Source organism: Schistocerca cancellata, chromosome 12, assembly GCF_023864275.1.
Source record: "Schistocerca cancellata isolate TAMUIC-IGC-003103 chromosome 12, iqSchCanc2.1, whole genome shotgun sequence".
NCBI classification, from domain to species: domain Eukaryota; kingdom Metazoa; phylum Arthropoda; class Insecta; order Orthoptera; family Acrididae; genus Schistocerca; species Schistocerca cancellata.
Genome location: NC_064637.1, coordinates 50475255 through 50499535, shown reverse-complemented (window position 1 = coordinate 50499535; position 24281 = coordinate 50475255). Strand labels below are relative to the sequence as shown.

At 45.6% G+C, this 24281-nt stretch overlaps 1 protein-coding gene across 1 annotated transcript in view; it reads left to right on the top strand.

The window, feature by feature from the left end:
• The window catches only part of LOC126109628 (aminomethyltransferase, mitochondrial), a 164168-nt gene that overhangs the window by 98543 nt on the left and 41344 nt on the right, over positions 1 to 24281 (top strand). The window contains exons 2-3 of the mRNA XM_049914672.1: positions 7627 to 7952; positions 22365 to 22583. Of these exons, the coding sequence (XP_049770629.1) occupies positions 7638 to 7952; positions 22365 to 22583 (534 nt within the window). The 5' untranslated portion in view covers positions 7627 to 7637. The remainder of the gene's footprint in view (positions 1 to 7626; positions 7953 to 22364; positions 22584 to 24281) is intronic.

The following is a 24281-nucleotide window of genomic DNA, read 5'->3' as shown; positions in this document are numbered from 1 at the left end:
TCGCTTCAATCATTTATAATAGCCTTGTACTTTTTAAAGATGACACCGGAAAGATGTACTCCCATTCAGCGTTCACACTCTAACAGCCTGTTATGAAAACTCTGGAATGCGCGGTGTAGCAAATCTTGGGGAATGGCAGTGATTTCGTTTTCAATGTTCTCCTACAGTTCATGGATTGTTGCAGGACGTGTACGGTACACCTTGCCTTTAAGATATCCCCACAGGAAGAAGTCGCACGCACTGAGATCGGGGGATCTCGCAGGCCATGCATTGCCACCGTTACGTGAAATAATGCGTCTTCCAAACAATTTGACGAACTGCTGCCATCGATTGTCGAGCAGTGTGTGACGTGGCTCCGTCCTGCTGAAACCACATGTTTTAGACGTTAAGATTAAGCTCGTACAGTCTCGGTGTAAAGAATGTTTGAAGCATTTCAACATATCGAGCGAATCTTACTGGCACTGTACTACCACCCTAACGTTCAAAAAAAAAAAAAAAAAAAAATAAGGGCCGATAACACCGTGACATGATACAGCACACCATATTGTGACCTTGGCGCTATGTAGTGGTCGCTGGTGAAACTCACAAGGATTGTCTTGTGCCCAATAAAGAAAATTCTGTTTGTTCACGAATCCGTTCAGGTGCAAATGGGCTTCGTCTGATATCCATAAGTTAGCCGGCCGTGGTGGCCAAGCGGTTAAAGGCGCTAGAGTCTGGAACCGCGCGGCCGCTACGGTCGCAGGTTCGAATCCTGCCTCGGGCATGGATGTGTGTGATGTCCTTAGGTTACTTAGGTTTAAGTAGTTCTAAGTTCTAGGGGACTGATGACCTTAGAAGTTAAGTCCCATAGTGCTCAGAGCCATTTGAACCATTTGATATCCATAAGTTACCAAGGAAATTCGCGTCCTCGTTGATTTCAGCCGATATCTGGCTACTAAACTCCATACGTGACGCTGGGTCTCGTTCATGTAAGTCTTGCACAATCTGCAACTTATAGGGATGGAAGTCTAATTCGTGCATTATTCTTTGTAAGTTTCGGCGCTTAATCCCTAGCGAAGATGCACGCTGTCGAACGGAGCGGCGAGGACTTCTCTCGATGGCAGCTCTAGCAGCTGCAATGTTCTCTGGGGTACGTACCGTTGGAATGCCACCTGGAGGTTTCTTTTTCAAGGCAGATGCTGTTTCTTCAAAATTACGCGCCCACGTTGTAATCGCATGCGCAGATGGGACACGTCCATGACGTCCAAGCTGGTAATGCTGTCGAAATGCTCTCTGCGTGGCAGTCGCACTATCACCATTTTTGTAAAACGCTCTCACAGCTACTGCACGTTCCGCATCAGTCCAATTCTCCATGATTACTAAATGGCAATGCGTTCACATCAGTTGTGCAAAGTTTCGAACATCTGCCGGCGCTACAGTGCTGCCAACTGTAACGTTCAAAATTTCCCGTTCCCCTGCGCCACCCTGTATTTGAAGTCTTCGTTGATCCATTATGGATCGTGGGACGACGGCTGGCATGAAATTCTTGGTGCAATAATTTAACAACAGCCGTATGCATTGTTGAAATTTATTTTATTTTATGAACTGCTATGTGCTACCGGTTATATGGCTCCTTCCGTGTATAGCGATTTCACAACTGTGACGATTGGGGCCTGAAGATGGCATCAATGTAATGCCGAAACTGGTAGCACATAGAAGTTCATGAAATAAAATAAAATGGTTCAGATGGCTCTGAGCACTATGGGACTTAACTACTTTGGTCATCAGTCCCCTAGAACTTACAACTACATAAACCTAACGAACCTAAGGACATCACACACATCCATGCCCGAGGCAGGTTGATTCAAATGGCTCTGAGCACTATGGGACTCAACTACTGAGGTCATTAGTCCCCTAGAACTTAGAACTAGTTAACCTAACTAACCTAAGGACATCACCCACTTCCATGCCCGAGGCAGGATTCTAACCTGCGACCATAGCGGTCTCGCTGTTCCAGACTGCAGCGCCCAGAACCGCACGACCACTTCGGCCGGCGAAATAAAATAAATTTCTATGATACATACGGCTGTTCGTAAATTATTGCACCAAGAAAAAAAAATTGAAGTAGTGCTGGAGGGAAGAGACAGCATGAATACTGCAAGACTGTCCATAAATCCGAAAGAGTACCAGGGGCTGGAGATCTCTTCTCAGCAGCACATTGCAAGGCATCCCAGATATGCTCAATAATGTTCATGGCTGGGGAGTTTGGTGGACAGCGGAAGTTTTTGAACTCAGACGAATATACCTGGAACCACTCTGTACCAGTTCTGGAATTGTAGGGTATTGCATTGTCCTGCTGGAGTTGCTCAAGTCCGTCAAAATGCACAATGGACATGAATGGTTGCAGGCGATGAGACAGAATGCTGTCAGAGTCATATCTACACGTATCAGCGGTCCCATATCACTCCAAATGCACACGCTCCGCACCATTACAGAGTCTCCACCAGCTTGAACAATCCGCCTCTGACCTACAGGGTCCACGGATTCGTGATGTCTCCATACCCGTACCCATCCCTCTCCTCCATACAATTTGAAACGGGACTCGTCCCACCAGGCAACATGTTTCCAGTCATAGTCCTGGTCATGCTGACAAAGGTTTATGAATTTATTTGTAAAAGTATAGACAGTGGAAATTAAAATGTCCTGTGGTGCCTCTCCTGCTCCAATTCGGCCCATTCGACGTCCTACCCCCTTTAATGCTTACATCTACTTTCAGTAAATCCATCATTCAGACATTTGCTAGTTTCTTGGCTATTACAACCAAGTATTCTCAAAAATTGAAGTAAATTATTCATTTCAGTCGTCCTCAGTTAAGAACAGTCAGACTATGTACAAGATTTAAAATTAAACTTCCACTGTTTACGGACTTAAGACTTATATCTGCTTTCCATACATCCATCATTCACACAGTAGGTAGTTACTTGGCTGTTACAACCAAGTATTGTCAAAAATTAAAGCATAATAAATTTTCATTAAAATGGTCTACTGCACTTGTTGAGAAGCTCATGGATGGAATAGAAGGGATTGAACACCAAAAATTCCTTTAAATTATGTTTAAATTGTGCCTTGTCTGAAACTAAACTCTTAATGGTTACTGATAACTTATTGAAAATATGCGTTGCTGAATACTGGACTCCCTGGGCAAGAGTAACTAATTTTAAATCTTAATCTATATTGTTCTTATTCCTAGTATTGATACTGTGTACTAAGCAGTTAGTTGGAAAAAGAGATGTATTATTTACAACAAAATTCATTAAGGAATAAATATACTGAGAAGCTGTGGTTAATATGCCTAATTCTTTCAATAGGTTTCGACAGGATGTTCTTGGATTTACACAACTCATTACTCTTATTATATGCTTCTGCACTCTAAAAATATTTTCTCTGTTTGTAAAGTTACCACAAAATATGATGCCATATGACATAATGGAGTGAAAATAAGCAAAGTATGCCAGTTTTTTTATATTTATATCTCCTATGTCTGACATCATTCACATTGCATATACAGCCTTGTTTAGGCGCTTTAGCATTTCGTTAGTATGTTGCTTCCAACTGAATTTATTATCAATTTGTAATCCCAACAAATTTACAGTCTCAACTTCTCCTATTTCAATGTCATCATATTTTATACACATACCAGAAGGTAATCTCTTGGAAGTTCTGAACTGCTTATAGTGGGTCTTTTCAAAGTTTAGTGACAGTGAATTGGCCATGAATCACTTATTAATGTCAGTAAAAATTTGATTAGCTGCCCTTTCTAAATTTACTGTTTATTGCAATGTTTGTATCATCTGCAAACTTGGCATCTGGAAATGTAACAGATGACAAGTCATTAATATACACAATATGAACACTGTTAATAACGTTTAAAGACATTTAAAAGTTTTCACGTAAAAGTTTGGAGGCACTATTTTTCAGAACGTGTACGTAAAAAGAGAATCGCGAATTCACCGCTGAAGGAATGTAAAAGTCTTTGGCGGCTAGGGAAAGTAGTAGTGTCAGCTATGGAGAACTTGTTCTTCATTTAGGAAATTGTGAAGTGTAGTTGTCTGACACCATAATTTATGACGAACTGTTATCCACGGCTACATAGAGAAGCCATTGAAGTTTAAAGTGTGTCCGAGGAGCAAAGGTGAATATTGAGGGGTGTAGTAGGAACGATCATTCAGAAATGCATACCTTAAGACCTAGGATGGGCACGAAAGGGAAGCAGTGGTTGAGAAGGGAGTGAGACAGGATTGTAGCCTATCCCCGATGTTATTCAATCTGTATACTGAGCAAGCAGTAAAGGAAACTAAAGTAAAATTTGTAGTAGGAATTAAAATCCATGGAGGAGAAATAACAACTTTGAGGTTTGCTGACGACATTGTAATTCTATCAGAGACAGCGAAGGACGTGGAAGAACAGTTGAACGGAATAGACAGTGTCTTGAAAACAGGATATAAGATGAACATCAACAAAAGCAAAACGAGGGTAATGAAATGTATTCGAATTAAATCAGGTGATGCTGAGGGAATAAGATTAGGAAATGAGACACTTAAACTAGTAGATCAGTTTGGCTGTTTGGGCAGCAAAATAACTGATGATGGTCGAGGTAGAGAGGAAATAAAATACAGACTGGCGATAGCAAGGAAAGCGTTTCTAAAGAAGAGCAATTTGTTAACATCGAGTATAGATTTAAGCGTCAGGAAGTCTTTTCTGAAAGTATTTATATGTCCTTTCTGAAAGTATTTATATGGAGTGTAGCCATGTACGTAAGTGAAACACGGACGATAAATAGTTTAGACAAGAAGAGAATAGAATCTTGCGAAATGTGGTGCTACAGAAGAATGCTGAAGATTAGATGGGTACATCACGTAAGTAATGAGAAGATACTGATTAGAAGTGAGGAGAAGAGGAATTTGAGGCACAACTTGACTCGTAGAAGGGATCGGTTGCTAAGACACATTCTGAGGCAACAAAGGATCATCTAGTATTGGAGGGAAGGGCGGTAGGTAAAAGTCGTAGAGGGCGATAAAGGCAAGAATACTCTAAACAGATTCAGAAGGGTGTAGGCTGCAGTAGTTACTTGGAGATGAAGAATCTCGCACAGAGTAAAGTAGCGTAGAGAGCAGTATCAAACCAGTCTCGGACTAAAGACCACCACCACCACAACAACAACAACAACAACAACAACAAGACCCAGGAGCTCTTCTTCACTTCAGTACTGTGAAACAAATCTTGCTGGAAACTATTTGTTTTCTGTACTTTGAGAGGACCACAATAAGAAAAAAGTGTCTAGTTATCTTGCATTCTGAAGTGCAACCTTTAAAGCTATAAGCAGTTGTTTATATTCAGTGCTGTGTAGCATATTTCCTCTACAGAAAAAAGTAATGTTAAATCCCATTTTGGAGCCCATTTTTACGAATAGCTTTTTTTAAAGTTTTGGTCCGTACTATTCCTCCGAAAATATTAAAGAGCTTGTCTCACGGTGTTGAAGGTGAAGCAGTACACTTATAGATGCCTTGTAAGGTAAGCATTTTACGACCCATGTTCGACAGAACTTTTTACTTCGACTGAGCGTTCCTGTAATAAACCTGATCATTTCTCTTGCTAGGCTGGTAAAGTTCGGCGTTCTGGCTCTAGATGGGCCTGCCGGGCTCGAAAAATTCCTGTGTCGTCCTCTGCCAGTGGTGGTCTCGGATGCAGCATCGATCAGTTGAGGAGCTCCTCAGTTGGCCCCAATAGGGTTGAGTGCACCCCCTACCACCCCTCACACCGAGGTAATTGCCCTGTCTAGACTGGGACCGACCCCATATCCCCCAAATGGGTATCAGCCGCACTGCTTTATAAGCATGGGGATAAGCTTAAGCCGGCCAGTGTAGCCTAACGGTTCTAGGCGCTACAGTCTGGAACCGCGCGACCGCTACAGTCGCAGGTTCGAATCCTGCCTCGGGCGTGGATGTGTGGGATGTCCTTAGGTTAGCTAGGTTTAAGTAGTTCTAAGTTCTAGGGGACTCATGACCTCAGGTGTTAAGTCCCATAGTGCTCAGAGCCATTTGGACCCATTTTTTGATAACACAAAAGGAGAAGCCAACAAACTTAGACATATATGGACAGCTGCTCTACAGAATCGATAGACAAAGTTTACCTTTGACAAACGGCAGTGCAGTAGTTTAGCTCTGACTGGTATTATCTCGCCTGACCACATGTAAATGTCTACTGCATACCTTCGCCTGTCAAGCAGCGAGACCCATGGGAACCAGAAATGTCTGTGAAGATTATTGTAAATATAATTGGAAAGGCAATAAGTAATAAAAATTTCAAAGCAGCCTTGATCACATAAACACATTCATTTAAATCCCAGTTCAATCTGTTTTAGACCACCATCAGCCTATAATTCAAAGATGGCAGGTGACACGGAGAAGTAACTGTACGTAAAAGACATAGATGTCTGACACAAGCAGGAGCCACATATATAAGACAAAGATATCTCGTGTCTGCTCCGTGCCATTGTCTGCATCTGCCACCTGCGGAGTATGGTCTGATGATGGTCTAAAACAGATTGAAACCGGTCACGATTTTTCAATAAATGTGTTTATGCAATCAAGACTCCTTTTTGTTGTTGTTGTTTTTGTTGTTGTGGTCTTCAGTCCTGGGACTGGTTTGATGCAGTTGTCCATGCTACTCTATCCTGTGGAAGCTTCTTCATCTCCCAGTACCTACTGCCACCTACATCCTTCTGAATCTGCTTAGTGTATTCATCTCTTGGTCTCCCTCTACGATTTTTACCCTCCACGCTGCCCTCCAATACTAAATTGGTCATCCCTTGATGCCTCAGAACACGTTCTACCAACTGATCCCTTCTTCTAGTCAAGTTGTGCCACAAACTCCTCTTCTCCCCAATCCTATTCAATACCTCCTCATTATTTATGTGATCTACCCATTTAATCTTCAGCATTCTTCTGTAGCACCACATTTCAAAAGCTTCTATTCTCTTCTTGTCTAAACTATTTATCGTCCACGTTTCACTTCAATACATGGCTACAATCCATACAAATGCTTTCAGAAACAACTTCCTGACACTTAAATCTATACTCGATGTTAAATTTCTCTTCTTCAGAAACGCTTTCCTTACCATTGCCAGTCTGTATTTTATATCCTCTCTACTTCGACCATTATAAATTATTTTGCTCCCCAAATAGCGAAGCTCCAAAAAAATGGTTCAAATGGCTCTGAGCACTATGGGACTTAACATCTTTGGTCATCAGTCCCCTAGAACTTAGAACTACTTAAACCTAACTAACCTAAGGACATCACACAACACCCAGTCATCACGAGGCAGAGAAAATTTCGGACCCCGCCGGGAATCGAAGCCGGGCGCGGGAAGCGAGAACGCTACCGCACCAGTGTTGTTTAATTTCTGAAAATATCGAGGGCAGCTCAGGACAAAATTTCAGGTACAAAAAAAGGTTCATGGACCTCGACCATAAATCGTGGAAGACGTACCTGGAGCAATGACATCTGTCGTCAAAACATTGCATGATCAGTTTATCTTGGGCTGTTGAGTGCGGGAGAGTACAGTGACGGACCTCCTCGGTGTTGCAGACTGCCCGACCATGCCTAGCGCCGTGCGCTGGGCGCTGCTCCACCGGCAGGTGTCGGCGCTGTCCGCCCCCGCCGCCGCCTCCGGCGCCGCCCCCGCCAGGAGGCGCTTCTGCATCATCACGCCGACGCCGCCCCTGCCGCGAGCACCGCCGCCCCCGCGGCCCACGGCGCTCCTGGATCTGCACCGCTCGCTGGGAGCGCGCCTCGTCGACTTCGCGGGCTTCCTGCTGCCCGTCTCGTACCGCGACCATCCGGACCCCGCCGCCCACCTGCACACCAGGCGCCACTGTTCGCTGTTTGACGTCTCCCACATGATGCAGACCGAGGTGAGTTGCAGAAATGCTACTTTGTGTCTTGTCTGTTTACACTGGTGCTCGTACCGCCACCACCTGGACACCCCCCCCCCCCCCCCCCGCCTGCCCGCCCCACTGGCACAGCTTACTGATCGACATCTCCCACATGATGCAGACCGAGGTGAGTTGCAGAAATGCTACTTTGTGTCTTGTCTGTTTACACTGGTGCTCGTACCGCGACCACACGGACCCCCCCCCCTCCCCGCCCACTGGCACAGCTTACTGTCCGAGATCTCCCACATGATGCAGACAGAAGTGAGTCGCAGAACACCACAGTGTGCATTGTCTGTTTACACGGATGCTCGTACCACAATCACCCAGACTCTGCACACCGGGCGCCATTGCTCGCTGTTCGTCTCCCACATGATGCATCCATAGGTGAGTCACAGAATGCGACTGTGTGTCTAGTTGATTGCACTGATACTCGTACCATAGCCACACATACCCCTGCCAATCTGCAGACCAGGGGCCGCTGTTCGCTGTTTGACGTCTCCCACATGATGCAGACCAAGGTGAGTTGCAGAAATGCTACTTTGTGCCTTGTCTGTTTACACTGGTGCTCGTACCGCGACCACCTGAACCCCCCCCGCGCCCGCCGCCCACTGGCACAGCTTACTGTTCGACATCTCCCACATGATAGAGACCAAAGTGAGTCATGGAAGACCACAGCGTGCATTGTCTGTTTACACTGATGCTCGTACCACAACCACACGGACACCCCCCCTCCCCGCCCACTGGCACAGCTTACTGTCCGAGATCTCCTACATGATGCAGACAGAAGTGAGTCACAGAACACCACAGTGTGCATTGTCTGTTTACACGGATGCTCGTACCACAATCGCCAAGACTCTGCACACCGGGCGCCATTGCTTGCTGTTCGTCTCCCACATGATGTATCCATAGGTGAGTCACAGATTGCGACTGTGTGTCTAGTTGATTGCACTGATACTCGTACCATAGCCACACATACCCCTGCCAATCTGCAGACCAGGGGCCGCTGCTCGCTGTTTGCCGTCTTCCATATGATGCAGACCGAGGTGAGTTACAGAATGCTACTTTGTGTCTTGTCTGTTTACACTGATGCTCGTACCGTGACCACCTGGACCCCCTCCCTCACGCCCGCCCGCCCACTGGCACGGCTTACTGTTCGACATCTCCCACATGATGGAGACCAAAGTGAGTCATGGAAGACCACAGCCTGCATTGTCTGTTTACACTGATGCTCGTACCACAACCACACGGACCCACCCCCCACCCTGCCCACTGGCACATCTTACTGTCCGAGCTCACACATGATGCAGACAATACTGTACATGGCTGCTCTGGTTTGGGTTTCCCCTGGTCAGAGGTGGATTATCATCAGGGAGCCCCGAGCCTCTGCTCAGACTCCCTTCAAGTCCAACCCATGCATCCACTACCCAACTCCGCCACAACGAAGGAAACCAGCTCGGAAAAACTACCCCCTTTGTGGGGGAATAAACCTGCCATCTGAAGAGCGCCTTTTGCCACCCTTTTGGGTGCCCACGGGGAACCACGTGGAGGCAGCGCCGCCACTGCTGATGGCGACCCTTTTCATCAGCAGTATAGCATCCACATACAGCATAATCGTAATTACGGAGGTGCTCAGGTTAACAACCTGTAGCCCCCAGGCTGGTTAGGCACCATATGCTGTCGATCACCAGTTTCCCAGGATCTCGGCCAATTCCTGTCCATGTACTGGTATTTCTGCCCTCCGACATTCCCTTCTCGCCACTGGTGTCCCAGGAGCCATGTAGAGGCATCATCGGTGGTTCTGAGAGTCAGCTCGTCACCCCTCCATGGTTCAACACACACATGATGCAGACAGAAGTGAGTCACAGAACACCACAGTGTGCATTGTCTGTTTACACGGATGCTCGTACCACAATCACCCAGACTCTGCACACCGGGCGCCATTGCTCGCTGTTCGTCTCCCACATGATGCATCCATAGGTGAGTCACAGAATGCGACTGTGTGTCTAGTTGATTGCACTGATACTCGTACCATAGCCACACATACCCCTGCCAATCTGCAGACCAGGGGCCGCTGCTCCCTGTTTGCCGCCTTCCATATGATGCAGACTGAGGTGAATAGCAGAATGCTACTTTGTGACTTGTCTGTTTACACTGATGACCGTACTGTGACCACCTGGACCCCACTGCCACCTGCACATGAGGCACCACTGCACACTGTTTGACATCTACCACACGATGCAGACTGAGGTGAATCGTGAAACGCCACTGTTTGTCTTGTCTGTTTATACTGTTGTACTTGCTGTGACAATCTGAACTTCACCATCCACCTGCACACCAGGCACCATTGCTCACTTGACGTTTTCCACATGATGCAGACCGAGGTGAGTCACAGAACGCTGCTGCGTGTCTTGTCTGTTTACACTGATGCTCGTACTGTGACTACCTTGACCCCACCTCCACTTGCACATGAGGCACCAAGGCACACTGTTTGACATCTCCCACATGATGCAGACTGAGGTGAATCGTGAAACGCCACTGTTTGTCTTGTCTGTTTATGCTAATTTTCTTGCTGTGACCATCGGAACCTCACCGTCGACATGCACACCAGTCGCCATTGCTCGCTGTTCAATGACTCCCACATAATGCAGACTGAATCACACTATGCTGCTGTGTGTCTTGTCTGTTTACACTGATGCTCGTACCACACTCGCTCAGACCCTGCACACCTGGCGCCTTTGCTCGCTGTTCAGCGTCTCCCACATGATGCAGACTGAGGTGAGTCACTGAATGCTACTTTGTGTCTTGTCTGTTTACAATGATGCTCGTACCGCAACCACATGGACATGCCCGCCCACTGGCACAGCTTACTGTTCGAGATCTCCCACATGATTCAGACCAAGGTGAGTCACGGAACACCACAGTGTGCACTGTCTGTTTACACTGATGCTCGTACCACACTCGCTCAGACCCTGCACACCGGGCACCTTTGCTCGCTGTTTGGCGTCCGCCACATGATGCTGACCTAGGTGAGTCACTGAATGCTACTTTGTGTCTTGTCTGTTTACACTGATGCTCATACCGTGACCACCTAGACCCTGCCGCCACTTGCACGTGAGGTGCCACTGCACACTGTCTGACATCTCCCACGCAGACCGAGGTGAGTCGTGAAAGCCAGGTGTCAGGATACTTTTGATCATATAGTGTGTGTACCACAGATCGTTTCATGACTCACAGAATGGGCAAGCCTACGACCTCACCTTATGTGACGAAGCCTTGTATAATCTTCTCCCCTACTCGTTATTTTAGCGTCCTTCAACTGCTTTCCACATATTCTCACGACAGTAGCATGCAAACAGTCTACCAGCGCCTGCCACAGTGGTTGAGTGAGCAGCGGGCCGACTTGTCATGCCAGAGGGCCTGGATTCGATTCCGGGCTGGATTGGAGTTTTTCACCACTCAGGGACTGGGTGTTTGTTTCGTCATCATCCTCATTTTATCCTCATCGACGCGCAAGTCACCGAAGTGGCGTCACCTCAAAAGGCGACCAGGTCTCCCTGCCAGGAGGTCCTCACCACACGGCATTTATTTTCAGCCTACCAGCTTCGCCATTTTCGAGGTGCTCGTTCAGGGCACAGCAATGTGCCCTCAGTCAGAGTAGCTTATGTCAGCTAATTTTCCCATTTTTAGTCCATGTCGTCGCTAGAATTAATAGCGATTCATCTCTACTTCCTAACACAAACTGCAGGAAACTATAACTGAGAGGATAAGAAGCAGAAAAGGTGAATATGGACATATGGCTGGAAATGCATTTCGAGGAAGATGCTCCCACTTGAAGATGGAGGTAAAAGGTCTTCGATGGTGACCCTGCCATCAGCACCAGGCAGGTAGCGCATCAGCACGGGGTAAGCCAGACGAGTGTGGGGAACGTTCCCCTTGACAGCTGCTACTATTCGTGTCGCTCAAAGTGAATGCAGGCCTTATTAGCTACGGACTTTTCTTGTCAGCAACAGTTTTGTCGCTGGTTCGTCGCACAGGCCACCACGGTGCTGGGATTTCTCTTATCCGTTGTATCCACAGATGAGGCTACCTTTGTGAGAAGCGGTATCACCAGGGTACACAACACTCATCTATGGATTATGAAGAATCACTGCAGTGTGGTGGCAGCGAACAGTCAACACCAGGTCAGCATCAGCGTGGGTGGGGATTATTGATAATTGCCTTGTGGGACTGGTGATCCTTCCCAAAAGCCTTACAGCCGAGGTACATCTGCACTTCCTCCTCGTGACTCTGTGTCTCCTGCTGCAAGACATGACTTTGACTGTGTGCTGCATGGTGGTGCTACAACTCACTGCCCTCTTGAGCGTTAAGGCAAAAAACTGCCTCATTCTCACTTGTCTGATGTGCCCTGTGTCCTTAGGTTTTGTACTCCTGAGGTTGGGAAGGGAGTGTAGCCTTTCCCCGATGTTATTCAGTCTGTATATTGAGCAAGCAGTAAAGGAAACAAAAGAAAAATTGGGAGTAGGTATTAAAATCCATGGAGAAGAAATAAAAACGTTGAGGTTCGCCGATGACATTGTAATTCTGTCAGAGACAGCAAAGGACTTGGAAGAGCAGTTGAACGGAATGGACAGTGACTTGAAAGGAGGGTATAAGATGAACATCAACAAAAGCAAAACGAGGATAATGGAATGTAGTCGAATTAAGTCGGGTGATGCTGAGGGAAATAGATTAGGAAATGAGACACTTAAAGTAGTAAAGGAGTTTTGCTATTTGGGGAGCAAAATAACTGATGATTGTCGAAGTAGAGAGGATATAAAATGTAGACTGGCAATGGCAAGGAAAGCGTTTCTCAAGAAGAGGAATTTGTTGACATCGAGTATAGATTTAAGTGTCAGGAAGTCATTTCTGAAAGTATTTGTATGGAGTGTAGCCATGTATGGAAGTGAAACATGGACGGTAAATAGTTTGGACAAGAAGAGAATAGAAGCTTTCGAAATGTGGTGCTACAGAAGAACGCTGAAGACTAGGTGGGTAGATCACATAACTAATGAGGAGGTATTGAACAGAATTGCGGAGAAGAGGAGTTTGTGGCACAACTTGACAAGAAGAAGCGACCGGTTGGTAGGACACGTTCTAAGGCATCAAGGGATCACAAATTTAGCATTTGAGGGCAGCGTGGAGGGTAAAAATCGTAGAGGGAGACCAAGAGATGAATACACTAAGCAGATTCTGAAGGATGTAGGTTGCAGTAAGTACTGGTAGATGAAGAAGCTTGCACAGGATAGAGTGGCATGGAGAGCTGCATCAAACTAGTCTCAGGACTGAAGACAACAACAACAACAACAACAGCGTCTGAGGGAACGTGTACTGCAGGTTGTCAACTTATAGCAAAATCACTTCGCACACTTTCCTCAAAGAATCAGTTGCCTCAAAAACCAGCATTCAAGCTATGGTTGGGGAGTGGTAATAGTGTTATGCCACACCAATAGTAAGTTAGAAAATGATGAAATTTCACATGTAAAAAACTTTATTTTGTTTACGCCAACGGCCTTGCGGCAATGGTAACACCGGTTCCTGTCAGATCACGGAAGTTAAGCGCTGTCGGGCTGTGCTAGCACTGGGATGAGTGACCATCTGGTCTGCCGAGCTCTGTTGGCAAACTGAGAAGCTACCGGACTGAGAAGTAGCATCTCCAGCCTCGGAAACTGACGTACGGTCAGGAGAGCGGTGTGCTGACCACATGACCCTTCGTATCCGTATCCAGTGATACCTGTAGGCTGAGGATGACATGGCGGTCGGTCGGTCCGTTGGGCCTTCGTGGCCTGTTCGGGCAGGGTTAGTTGGTTAGTTTAGTTTAATCTATTTGTTTATTGGGGTCTCAGAGAGCAAGAGTATTTATGGCGGTTTTACATAACAAGGTGGCAACAAGAGAGTAATGATACTTTTTTTAATGTACGTTTCCTGTGTTCATCAAAGGTCTCACTAAACTGTTGTGTGTTCTGTATATTCCTCCTGCTCGGCGTAGGTAGAACACAGTTTACGAACACTCATGCTGACATTGATGCTGAGACTGACAGAACAAACAGACAGTCCCTTTGTTCGATGAATACTGGCTAGCCAGAAGCAAAGTCCAGAGATTAGCAAAGTCGCTGTAAGCGCGCGCAGACATTCCAGGTAGCGATCCAAACCGCTGCGGTGGCTTCCGACCGAGTTCTGACTGTTGAGCTGCTAAGAGCTGGCACACGAACTGGCCCAGAGCTTTGGTGTAGCGAAATGCCGACGTGTTGGCTTTGTAGGGTAATTATTTGTGGGAAAAAGATTCGGAAATGATCGGGGAAATATTATTTCAAAGGGTTAAACTATTGTTTAAAATTCTGGAATATATTTTTGGGCAAAGGAGGGGTTTCGGCAATCCAGTCACTGTAGCTAATGAAGAAAAAATTGACCAATAAGATTTCGATGAGAATACACAGATATAAGAAATTAAAATGTTCTTATCTCCCTTTTTGAAATAATTTTCTTTTTTATTCTTCTTCAGCACTGCAGTGATACTTTGGTGTTTCCCTCCGATATTTCTGGTGTCCTTGCAGGTTCTGTCATGGTCGCCATTTGTAGGGTAATTTATTGTGGGGAAAAGGATTTGCAAAGGATCAGGGAAATATTGTTTAAACGGGGTAAATTATTTTTTTAAGATTATTCCGGACTATATTATCGGACAAAGGAGGGGTTTTGGCTATCCAGTCACTGTAGATGATGAAGAAAAAATAGAACAATAAGATTTCGATAAGAATATGTCAATATAAAAATATAAAATGTTTTTATGTCTGTTCTTGAAATAATTTAATTATACCTCTCCAGCGCTCCAGTGGGACTTTGGTGTTTCCAACCATTATTGCTGGTGGCCTTGCAGATCCCAAACACAACAATGTACTTTTAATGACTAGTAAATTAATATTCAAGCAAATGTTTAAAGCTGTCCTGAATAAATTTTCACACACAACGTTTATGTGCTACATTCACAAGTTAATAATACTTGGTGGGCGTGCCGGCCGCGGTGGTCTAGCGGTTCTAGGCGCTCAGTCCGGAACCGCGCGACTGCTATGGTCGCAGGTTCGAATCCTGCCTCGGGCATGGATGTGTGTGATGTCCTTAAGTTAGTTAGCTTTAAGTAGTTCTAAGTTCTAGGGGACTGATGACCACAGATGTTTAGTCCCATAGTGCTCAGAGCCATTTTTTGAACTTGGTGGGCGTAGACATGTGTCTAGTCTCTTTAAGATGTGAACACAGACAGACAGACAGCTACTAACTAATTAGTGCGCGCCTGATTTCTCAGTAATAATCATCCCTGGCCTAGCTATCTTTCATCGTTGTCACAGATCGTATCCCCATCTAGCGGTCAGAGAGCGCGTCTTTCAGTCAACTTAAAAATTACCGCCACAGCTTGCAACGCCCTATATAGCGAGGGCGCGGAGGAATTCGAGCCGTTCCAGTACCCCACACTAGGCACGGTGGAGGAAATAAGTCCTTGACACGGAGGAGCTTCTCCTGCTGTCTGCAGTCACCGTGATCGACGCAGTCCTCGAAGGCAACGCCTTGTACGTATGTAACACTGTGATGCAGCAATGTGTGAAGGGTTGCCAATAGTTGTAGGCGAACGTAGTGTATATCTCGTGCAGGATGCGGTGGCCGATGCGCACTCACCAGTTTTCGTCCAAAGCCCTGGGCGAGTTCATTCGTTTGTTTGGAAGGGAGGCCGACATGTGTTGAGCATCTTTCGGCCGGTCAGCGATGATAGAATCGAGGCGCGCAACCTGCAGTCTTTCGAAAACGATTTTACAAAAACTATTCGGTAAAAAAATTTAATTTTTGCTTTAGTTACAGCTTTATATGTCAGGTTCATGATGATGCACCTATCATTTCTTTAATGGTCATAGGTATTGATATTTACGTGAAAGTAAGACATTATACGAATTTCGAAAAGCCGGCCGGGGATGGCCGTGCGGTTCTAGGCGCTACAGTCTGAAGCCGAGCGACCGCTACTGTCGCAGGTTCGAATCCTGCCTCGGGCATGGATGTGTGTGATGTCCTTAGGTTAGTTAGGTTTAATTTGTTCTAAATTTTAGGCGACTAATGACCTCAGAAGTTAAGTCGCATAGTGCTCTGAGCCATTTTTTTTTTGAAATTCGAAAAAGTCTGCAATGAAAAGCTGAGGTCGCTATGATTTTGTTTGTGGCGCATATTACATGGGTGGATGTATTATGAAACGTCTCCTTAGAAAAATTAATGAATTACTGTACTGGTAAACCCCTTACATTATTTGATTTTCAAACAGCTGAGCAAAACTGAACGTACTCAGACATTTCTCTCTTTACTTACTCTGATCATCACTGAACTGACACACAATATTTTTAGCGCAACAATAAACTATACCATTCATGAATCACTTACTTCACAAAAATCTTCGTTACACGAAGTGCTGCAATTCAGCGAGAGCCAATACTGACAGCTAAATAAAAGATTCTAACTACTGAAGGCACTGACTACTGATGGGCATAGTTAGCAAATGAAAGATTTTGATAGAGAACAAACAATGTATTTACCTTAATAATGTTCAAAAGTCGTCATAAATATATCAGTTCATGACATCCGGTCTTACAAATTTCCTCTCTCTGAAGTAGACACGTCCAGATCGTCCGCTCTCAAAACTCCGCCATCTCTCTCCCCACATCCACCACTGCTGGCGGCTCACCTCCAAATGCGCAACGCTACGCGCTGTTCGCATCCAACTGCCCAACACTACAACAGCGAATATTCCAAAAATGCCAACCAGCCACAGACTGCACACAGCACAGCCAGTGATTTTCACACAGAGCGCTACGTGACGTTGCCAACATAAAAACCTAAACAGCCTACTTACCGTATCTACCTGTCACCAACCTTGAGAAAATTTATCTGATGTAGCACACTCATTTGCGGTCACGCCGCGCCAGCAATAAACCCAGAGTGAAATATTCATAACACTCCTTGTATTTAGTGAACGGTTTCAGATACTGAAGTGAGGTTTTACCATATCGTATTTATGTAAAATTTCGTTACCTACCATGTTATTCCAATAATTACAGCTTTTTCGAGAAACTCTATGGGTTTTGGAACTACATACGTGATGACAAGTTTTTCTGTGCCGAGGATGTGCTTTTTCATATGCTACTCACTTTGCTTTTCCTCAGCTCCTCACTAAATAAAGTAATAAACCACTGTTTCAGAATTGTCTCACAATTGTGTCTGCACAACACGTTAATGAGGTGATACAGTGTAAAATCCTCTGTATTTTGGCAACAGAAGCAAATTTTGACATGTAAACCAGAGAATAGTGTAGGTTTTACTGAAAATTCGCTACTCATGACGCTTCTCTGAAAGTTGCAAATGGTTAATAAGCTGTTGTTGTTGTTGTTGTGGTCTTCAGTTCTGAGACTGGCTTGATGCAGCTCTCCATGCTACTCTATCCTCTGCAAGCTTCTTCATCTACCAGTACTTACTGCACCATACATCCTTCTGAATTTGCTTAGTGTATTCATCTCTTGGTCTCCCTCTACGATTTTTACCCTCCACGCTGCCCTCCAATGCTATATTTGTGATCCCTTGAGCCTTAGAACGCGTCCTACCAACCGGTCGCTTCTTCTTGTCAAGTTGTGCCACAAACTCCTCTACTCCGCAATTCTGTTCAATACCTCCTCATTAGTTATGTGATCTACCCATCTAATCTTCAGCATTCTTCTGTAGCACAACATTTCGAAAGCTTCTATTCTCTTCTTGTCCAAACTATTAATCGTCCATATTTCACTTCCATACATGGCTACACTCCATACATATACTTTCAGAAACGTCTTCCTGACGTTTAAATCTATACTCGATGTTAACAAATTTCTCTTCTTCAGAAACGCTTTCCTTGCCATTGCTAGTCTACATTTTATATCCTTTCTACTTCGAGCGTCATCATTTATGTTGCTCTCCAAATAGCAAACTCTTTTACTACTTTAAGTGTCTCATTTCCTAATGTAATTCCCTCAGCTTAAATTACTCCATTTTTAGCTTAATTCTGTTTAGATAGTAACGAAAGCAGAGGTGACAACAGATATTTTTGAATGGTCACCATCCAAGTGTGGTCTTGGATGGGCCCCCTGTAATATTTACAGAAAACGTGAGTGTAGGCTTCAGTTGAGAAAGGCACTTCTCCTCCAGCACTCCGCATTTCCCCTCCAGCGCTCTGTGCGAACCCCCACCACTGCTGCTCTCCCCATGATTCCCCAGCCGACTGCACATCTACTGACCAAGGCATTTTGCGCGCAGTATACATAACAGCGAATATTTGGCAATACCACGTGGAGAGTAGCAGCGCCAGCCGTGCTGTAAGCTTCACCAAAGTCTGCACCCTCCACCTCCCCTTTATTGCCAGTTCTCGTGGTTCAGTACTCTGTCTTCAACTGTTCTCGACTTAAACTTATATAGCTATAGGTCAATGCTTCCTCTATATGTCGTTCTGCGAACGGTTTTTTTTCATGCCAGTGAAGACTGCCCAGTTAAGAGTACTTTGATCTGTACTAATTTCAGAATATATCTCTTTGACTATTTTCAAAATCTTAAATATTTTATTTATCAGTTTTGTGATTACTGCTACCTTCCAAAAGAGAAAAAAGAAAAAAAAAAAGAAATACTGTACGAACAAGCTGTGATGACCCAACGGTAACGACCGACCGCCGTGTCATCCTAACCCCTCACAGGCAGTGGCAGTCATTTTGGATGTGGTAGCGCAAAGTCACATTCTCGCTGCAGAATCGCCTTCCGCAGGATCTTACTGTGAGCATGGTATAACACCCACGTATGTCTTAGCTTCCCACCATGTCGCCGCCCGGGGTGGCCGAGCGGTTCTAGGCGCTACAGTCTGGAACCGCACAACCGCTATGGTTGCAGGTTCGATTCCTGCCTCGGGCATGGATGCGTGTGATGTCCTTAGGTTAGTTAGGTTTAAGTAGTTCTAAGTTCTAGGGGACGCCATGTCATCAGGCCACAACTGTTCGTGATTTTTCTGAAGAACTTGCTGGTCGATTCGGGGGAATAATCTGGCAACCCATATCGTCCGACAGGGATCCCATCGTACATTTATGGGACAAAATCGAGAAGCCTGTTTGTGCTCAAAATCATGCACTGCAGTTATGGACCTATGGTTCAAATGGCTCTGAGCACTATGGGACTTAACTTCTGAGGTCATCAGTCCCCTAGAACTTAGAACTACTTAAACCTAACTAACCTAAGGACATCACACACATCCATTCCCGAGGCAGGATTCGAACCTACGACCGTAGCGGTCGCGCAGTTCCAGACGGTAGCGCCTAGAACCGGTCGGCCATCCCGGCCGGATTTGGACCTATGGCTCCGTATTTTTGCAGGGCACTCCCAACGACTTGTGCGGTCCATGACATGTCGAGTTTCCACGCTGTCCAGGCAGCAGGCCCGACACGATGTTAGAGAACTATCTAATGGCTTTTGTCACTCCAGTGAAAATATGAGAGTAGCATTGGGGACAAAAGGCTGGCTACTGGATGAATCAGGAATTAGAAACATTTTGGTGTTCTGACAATGTAGTCGCATGTAAACTAAACTAAAGTCCGCCCGAACAGGCCTTGGAAGGCTCAACGTGGCCGACCGACCGCCAGGTTATCCTTAACCCACACGCGTCACCGGATGCGAATATGGAGAGACATGAGGTAGGCACACTGGTCTCCCGGCCGTATGTCAGTGTATGAGACCTTGTAATGGTACTTAAAATACGTAACCATTACTGCACCTCACCTCAACCTCTCGATACCAGCAATATTCTACTGTGTTTCTGTAAAATAGTTAACATATTTCTGTGACAACATTCAGATTTGATTTCATTAATGTAGAGGTACTTTGATACATCGATATGTTTATATTGCAATGATATTATTCTTACGTGCATTCTTCCTTTTGTCGCTATGATCTTTGATGTACTTGTAACTCTGAATTTTGGGCGCATAAGCGCTTATTGGAGAGTCAAGTCTTGGCCGTCATGTTGAAAAGCCGCAAATTGTAGTCAGTTTATGAAATGTGAACATTAACAGTGAGGTAGATATTTTCAAGTATTTTATATTGTGAAGTGATGTTGCAACGAAAGTAATAAAAAAGAAGTGTAACTTAAATTTGGAGTGCTGATTACTTTTTACATCACCATTGTTCTAACTTGCAAAAGTTTAATCTTCAAGAATGGTTTATGAAACACATTTAAGAAACTTTTGAATATCGCAGAATATCACCTAGGCCTCTTTGCGTCCGAGCTTGGAATCGTCACTACCTAGATTTTCGACGATTGAGCCATGAGTTCACAACGAGACCAGCGTGGGAAACACCAAAAGATGAGTGCCTAGTTTATCCATTATTTCATGAAATGACTTTATTAACTGTGCTCTAATGACACCTGCCACATAATATAACTTTGTTGTTGCCCGAAAGTGCAATATTTAGCAGCTTGAGCACCACTACAATCATTATTAATTTTTAACCCTTGTTGTGGTAGGGTTTTTAGAACCTGAGGCGTTACTTCTCAATCAAGTAGCTCCTCAGTTAAGTCGCATACTGCTCAGAGCCATTTGAACCATTTTTGAACCCTCCGTGTCAGCAGTCGGGCTGGAAGGCACAATACGAACTACTTGTTTGGTACACAATTGGTCACTTCCTATAAAAGGCTGGCTACTGGATGAATCAGGAATTAGAAACATTTTGGTGTACTGACAATGTAGTCGCATGTAAATTAACCAAATTAAAGTCCGCCCGAACAGGTCTTGGAAGGCCCAACGGACCGACCGACCGCCGTGTCATCCTCAACCCACATGCGTCACCGGATGCGAATATGGAGGGACATGTGGTCAGCACACCGCTCTCCTGGCCGTGTCAGTTTACGAGACCTGAGCCGCTACTTCTCAATCAAGTTGCTCCTCATTTTAGTCCCATAGTGCTCAGAGCCATTTGTACCATTTTTGAACCCTCCGTGTCAGCAGTCAGGCTGGAAGGGACTATACGAATCACTTGTTGGGTACACAATTGGTCACTTCCTATAAAAGGCTGGCTACTGGATGAATCAGGAATTAGAAACATTTTGGTGTACTGACAGTGTAGTCGCATGTAAATTAACTAAATTAAAGTCCGCCCGAACAGGTCTAGGAAGGCCCAACGGACCGACCGACCGCCGGTTCATCCTCAACCCACATGCGTCACAGGATGCGAATATGGAGGGACATGTGGTCAGCACACCGCTCTCCTGGCCGTGTCAGTTTACGAGACCTGAGCCGCTACTTCTCAATCAAGTTGCTCCTCATTTTAGTCCCATAGTGCTCAGAGCCATTTGTACCATTTTTGAACCCTCCGTGTCAGCAGTCAGGCTGGAAGGGACTATACGAATCACTTGTTGGGTACACAATTGGTCACTTCCTATAAAAGGCTGGCTACTGGATGAATCAGGAATTAGAAACATTTTGGTGTACTGACAGTGTAGTCGCATGTAAATTAACTAAATTAAAGTCCGCCCGAACAGGTCTTGGAAGGCCCAACGGACCGACCGACCGCCGGTTCATCCTCAACCCACATGCGTCACAGGATGCGAATATGGAGGGACATGTGGTCAGCACACCGCTCTCCTGGCCGTGTCAGTTTACGAGACCTGAGCCGCTACTTCTCAATCAAGTTGCTCCTCATTTTAGTCCCATAGTGCTCAGAGCCATTTTTACCATTTTTGAACCCTCCGTGTCAGCAGTCAGGCTGGAAGGGACTACACGAATCACTTGATGGGTACACAATTGGGCACTTCCTATAAAAGGCTGGCTACTGGATGAATCATGAATTAGAAACATTTTGGTGTACTGACGGTGTAGTCTGATGTAATTAACTAAATTAAAGTGCACCCGAACAGGTCTTGGAAGGCCCAACAGTACCGACCGACCGCCGTGCCATCCTCAACCCACATGCGTCACCGGATGCGAGTATGGAGGGACATGTGGTCAGCACACCGCTCTCCCGGCCGTATGTCAGTTTACGAGATATGAGCCGCTACTTCTCAATCAAGTAGGTCCACAGTTAAGTCCCATAGTGCTCAGAGCTATTTGAACCATGTTTGAACCCTCCGTGTCAGCAGTCAGTCTGGAATGGACAATACGAATCACTTGTTGCGTACACAGTTGCTCACTTCCTATTTGTTCTTAGCGGACAGTTAGTAAGCTGGTCTCTCATCTTCAGATATCGAACTGACAGGTGATGTCTGGCAGCTGTGTGTAGCGTACGGCACTGATTTGTGATGTGGTTTGTTTACATGTGTGCCTGCAGGTGCGCGGTAGGGACCGCGTGGCTTTGGTGGAGCGCCTGACTCCGGCCGACGTGCAGTCGCTGCCCGACAACGCAGCCGCGCTGTCCGTCTTCACCCACCCACACACGGGGGGCGTGCTGGACGACCTGGTCGTCACCAAGACGGCCCTGGGCTACCTGCACCTCGTCTCCAACGCCGCGCGCCGCCACCATGACCAGCAACTGCTCAGGGATGCAGAGGTAAACATCAGCCACCATAGCCGGCCGCGGTGGCCGTGCGGTTCTGGCGCTGCAGTCCGGAACCGCGGGACTGCTACGGTCGCAGGTTCGGATCCTGCCTCGGGCATGGGTGTGTGTGATGTCCTTAGGGTAGTTAGGTTTAAGTAGTTCTAAGTTCTAGGGGACTTATGACCTAAGATGTTGAGTCCCATAGTGCTCAGAGCCATTTGAACCAATCAGCCACCATAACAAAAAACACAACTGTCCAAGTGTTGTTGTTGTCACCCACAAAGCATTCCTGGTGAAGAGCTGTACTTGAGAAACAACTTGTTATTCACATTAATATGAGGGTTGGAACTGTAATAGTGGCAACTATTTATTTACAGCACGTACAAAATAGATTTTAACTAACCTGTTTCTACGGGTTGTTACGTTAAGAGTGGGAATGGAAATACTCATTGATTGTGAAATTAACGTGAGAAGATTAGGGTCGCCACCGACTCTAACCATACAACTAATCAGTGGTTTGGCCGAGTCGGAAAACAAATTAATTTGATCGCAGACCAAAAACTCATAAAAATAAGTACGTCGTGATATCGCTCATTGGGGATGTGATGCAATTAATAGCATTTCCCGTGCACTGTTCACGAGAATCAACGATTTAAAATAAAATAGCACCTGCATGAACACTGTGAAGAAGATCAGCTCCGAGCAACACACCTGAAAATAAGACTTAATCTAAAGCACTCGTTTTAAAATGACAGGGGAAACTAATCACTGGACCTGTGCGTAAGGAAACGCGTTGGATGTGCTAACAGAAAAGATACGAGGTGAGTTGCTTAGGTGCAAAAACGTAACCTCAGAATGCAAGAGAAAATTGTGTAGAAAACCATTTATTCCTAAAATATGGATGTGAGGCATGTACACAATTCCCGATAACATTAATTCCTACAACATTAAAGAAAAGCATCGATACATACACCGTTATAATCTACACTTAAATCATGGGTGTGAATCATTCATACAACTGCTGTTGCCTGATAACTGATCGCAATAACTCGTGAAACAGTACATGTTTCGTACACCTGCGTGCCCATGTGGTTTGTGGAGACGCAACAATACCACATCACACAATCATGAACAGTTAACTTTCTTTAAAACAAACATGAGACCGGACAGTTAGTGATGACGGTAGCCCAACAAACTTAAATGTTCAACCACGTGATCGGCTCCCCACGGACGAAAGATATATAAAGCAAGGAAAATTTACGAGAAGGCAAAGCTATTAATATTTAGAAAAATGAAAGCTTATACAGGCACAGCTGAAGGCAAACAGACATTCATACAGAAGCGAGTGCTGACTTCTTATCGACACCTTTGTGTGTCGCTCTTCCGGTGGATCCAAGTCTGCTATAGGAATTCACTAAAAGAAAAATCTGCCAAAGTTTTGCATTCCTTGCTGCGACAAGGCAAAGCAATCTTCCAGAGTTGAAAAGCGAGACCAAAAGCTAACAGCTCTCCCCTCGCCATGTAACAGCGCGCCACGCGGTCAGTCTAACTCACCCGTCTTCGACTGGAGCACAGCTGTGGACGCTTCCCGTACCGGCGGCAGACTGCCTCCCGCTTCTCCAGCCTCTTCCACGCTCCGCGTGGCCCGGAAAACCCGAAGATGCCATTTCCGCCACCAACCTAACGCAGGTCGATTTCTCACAAGTAGCG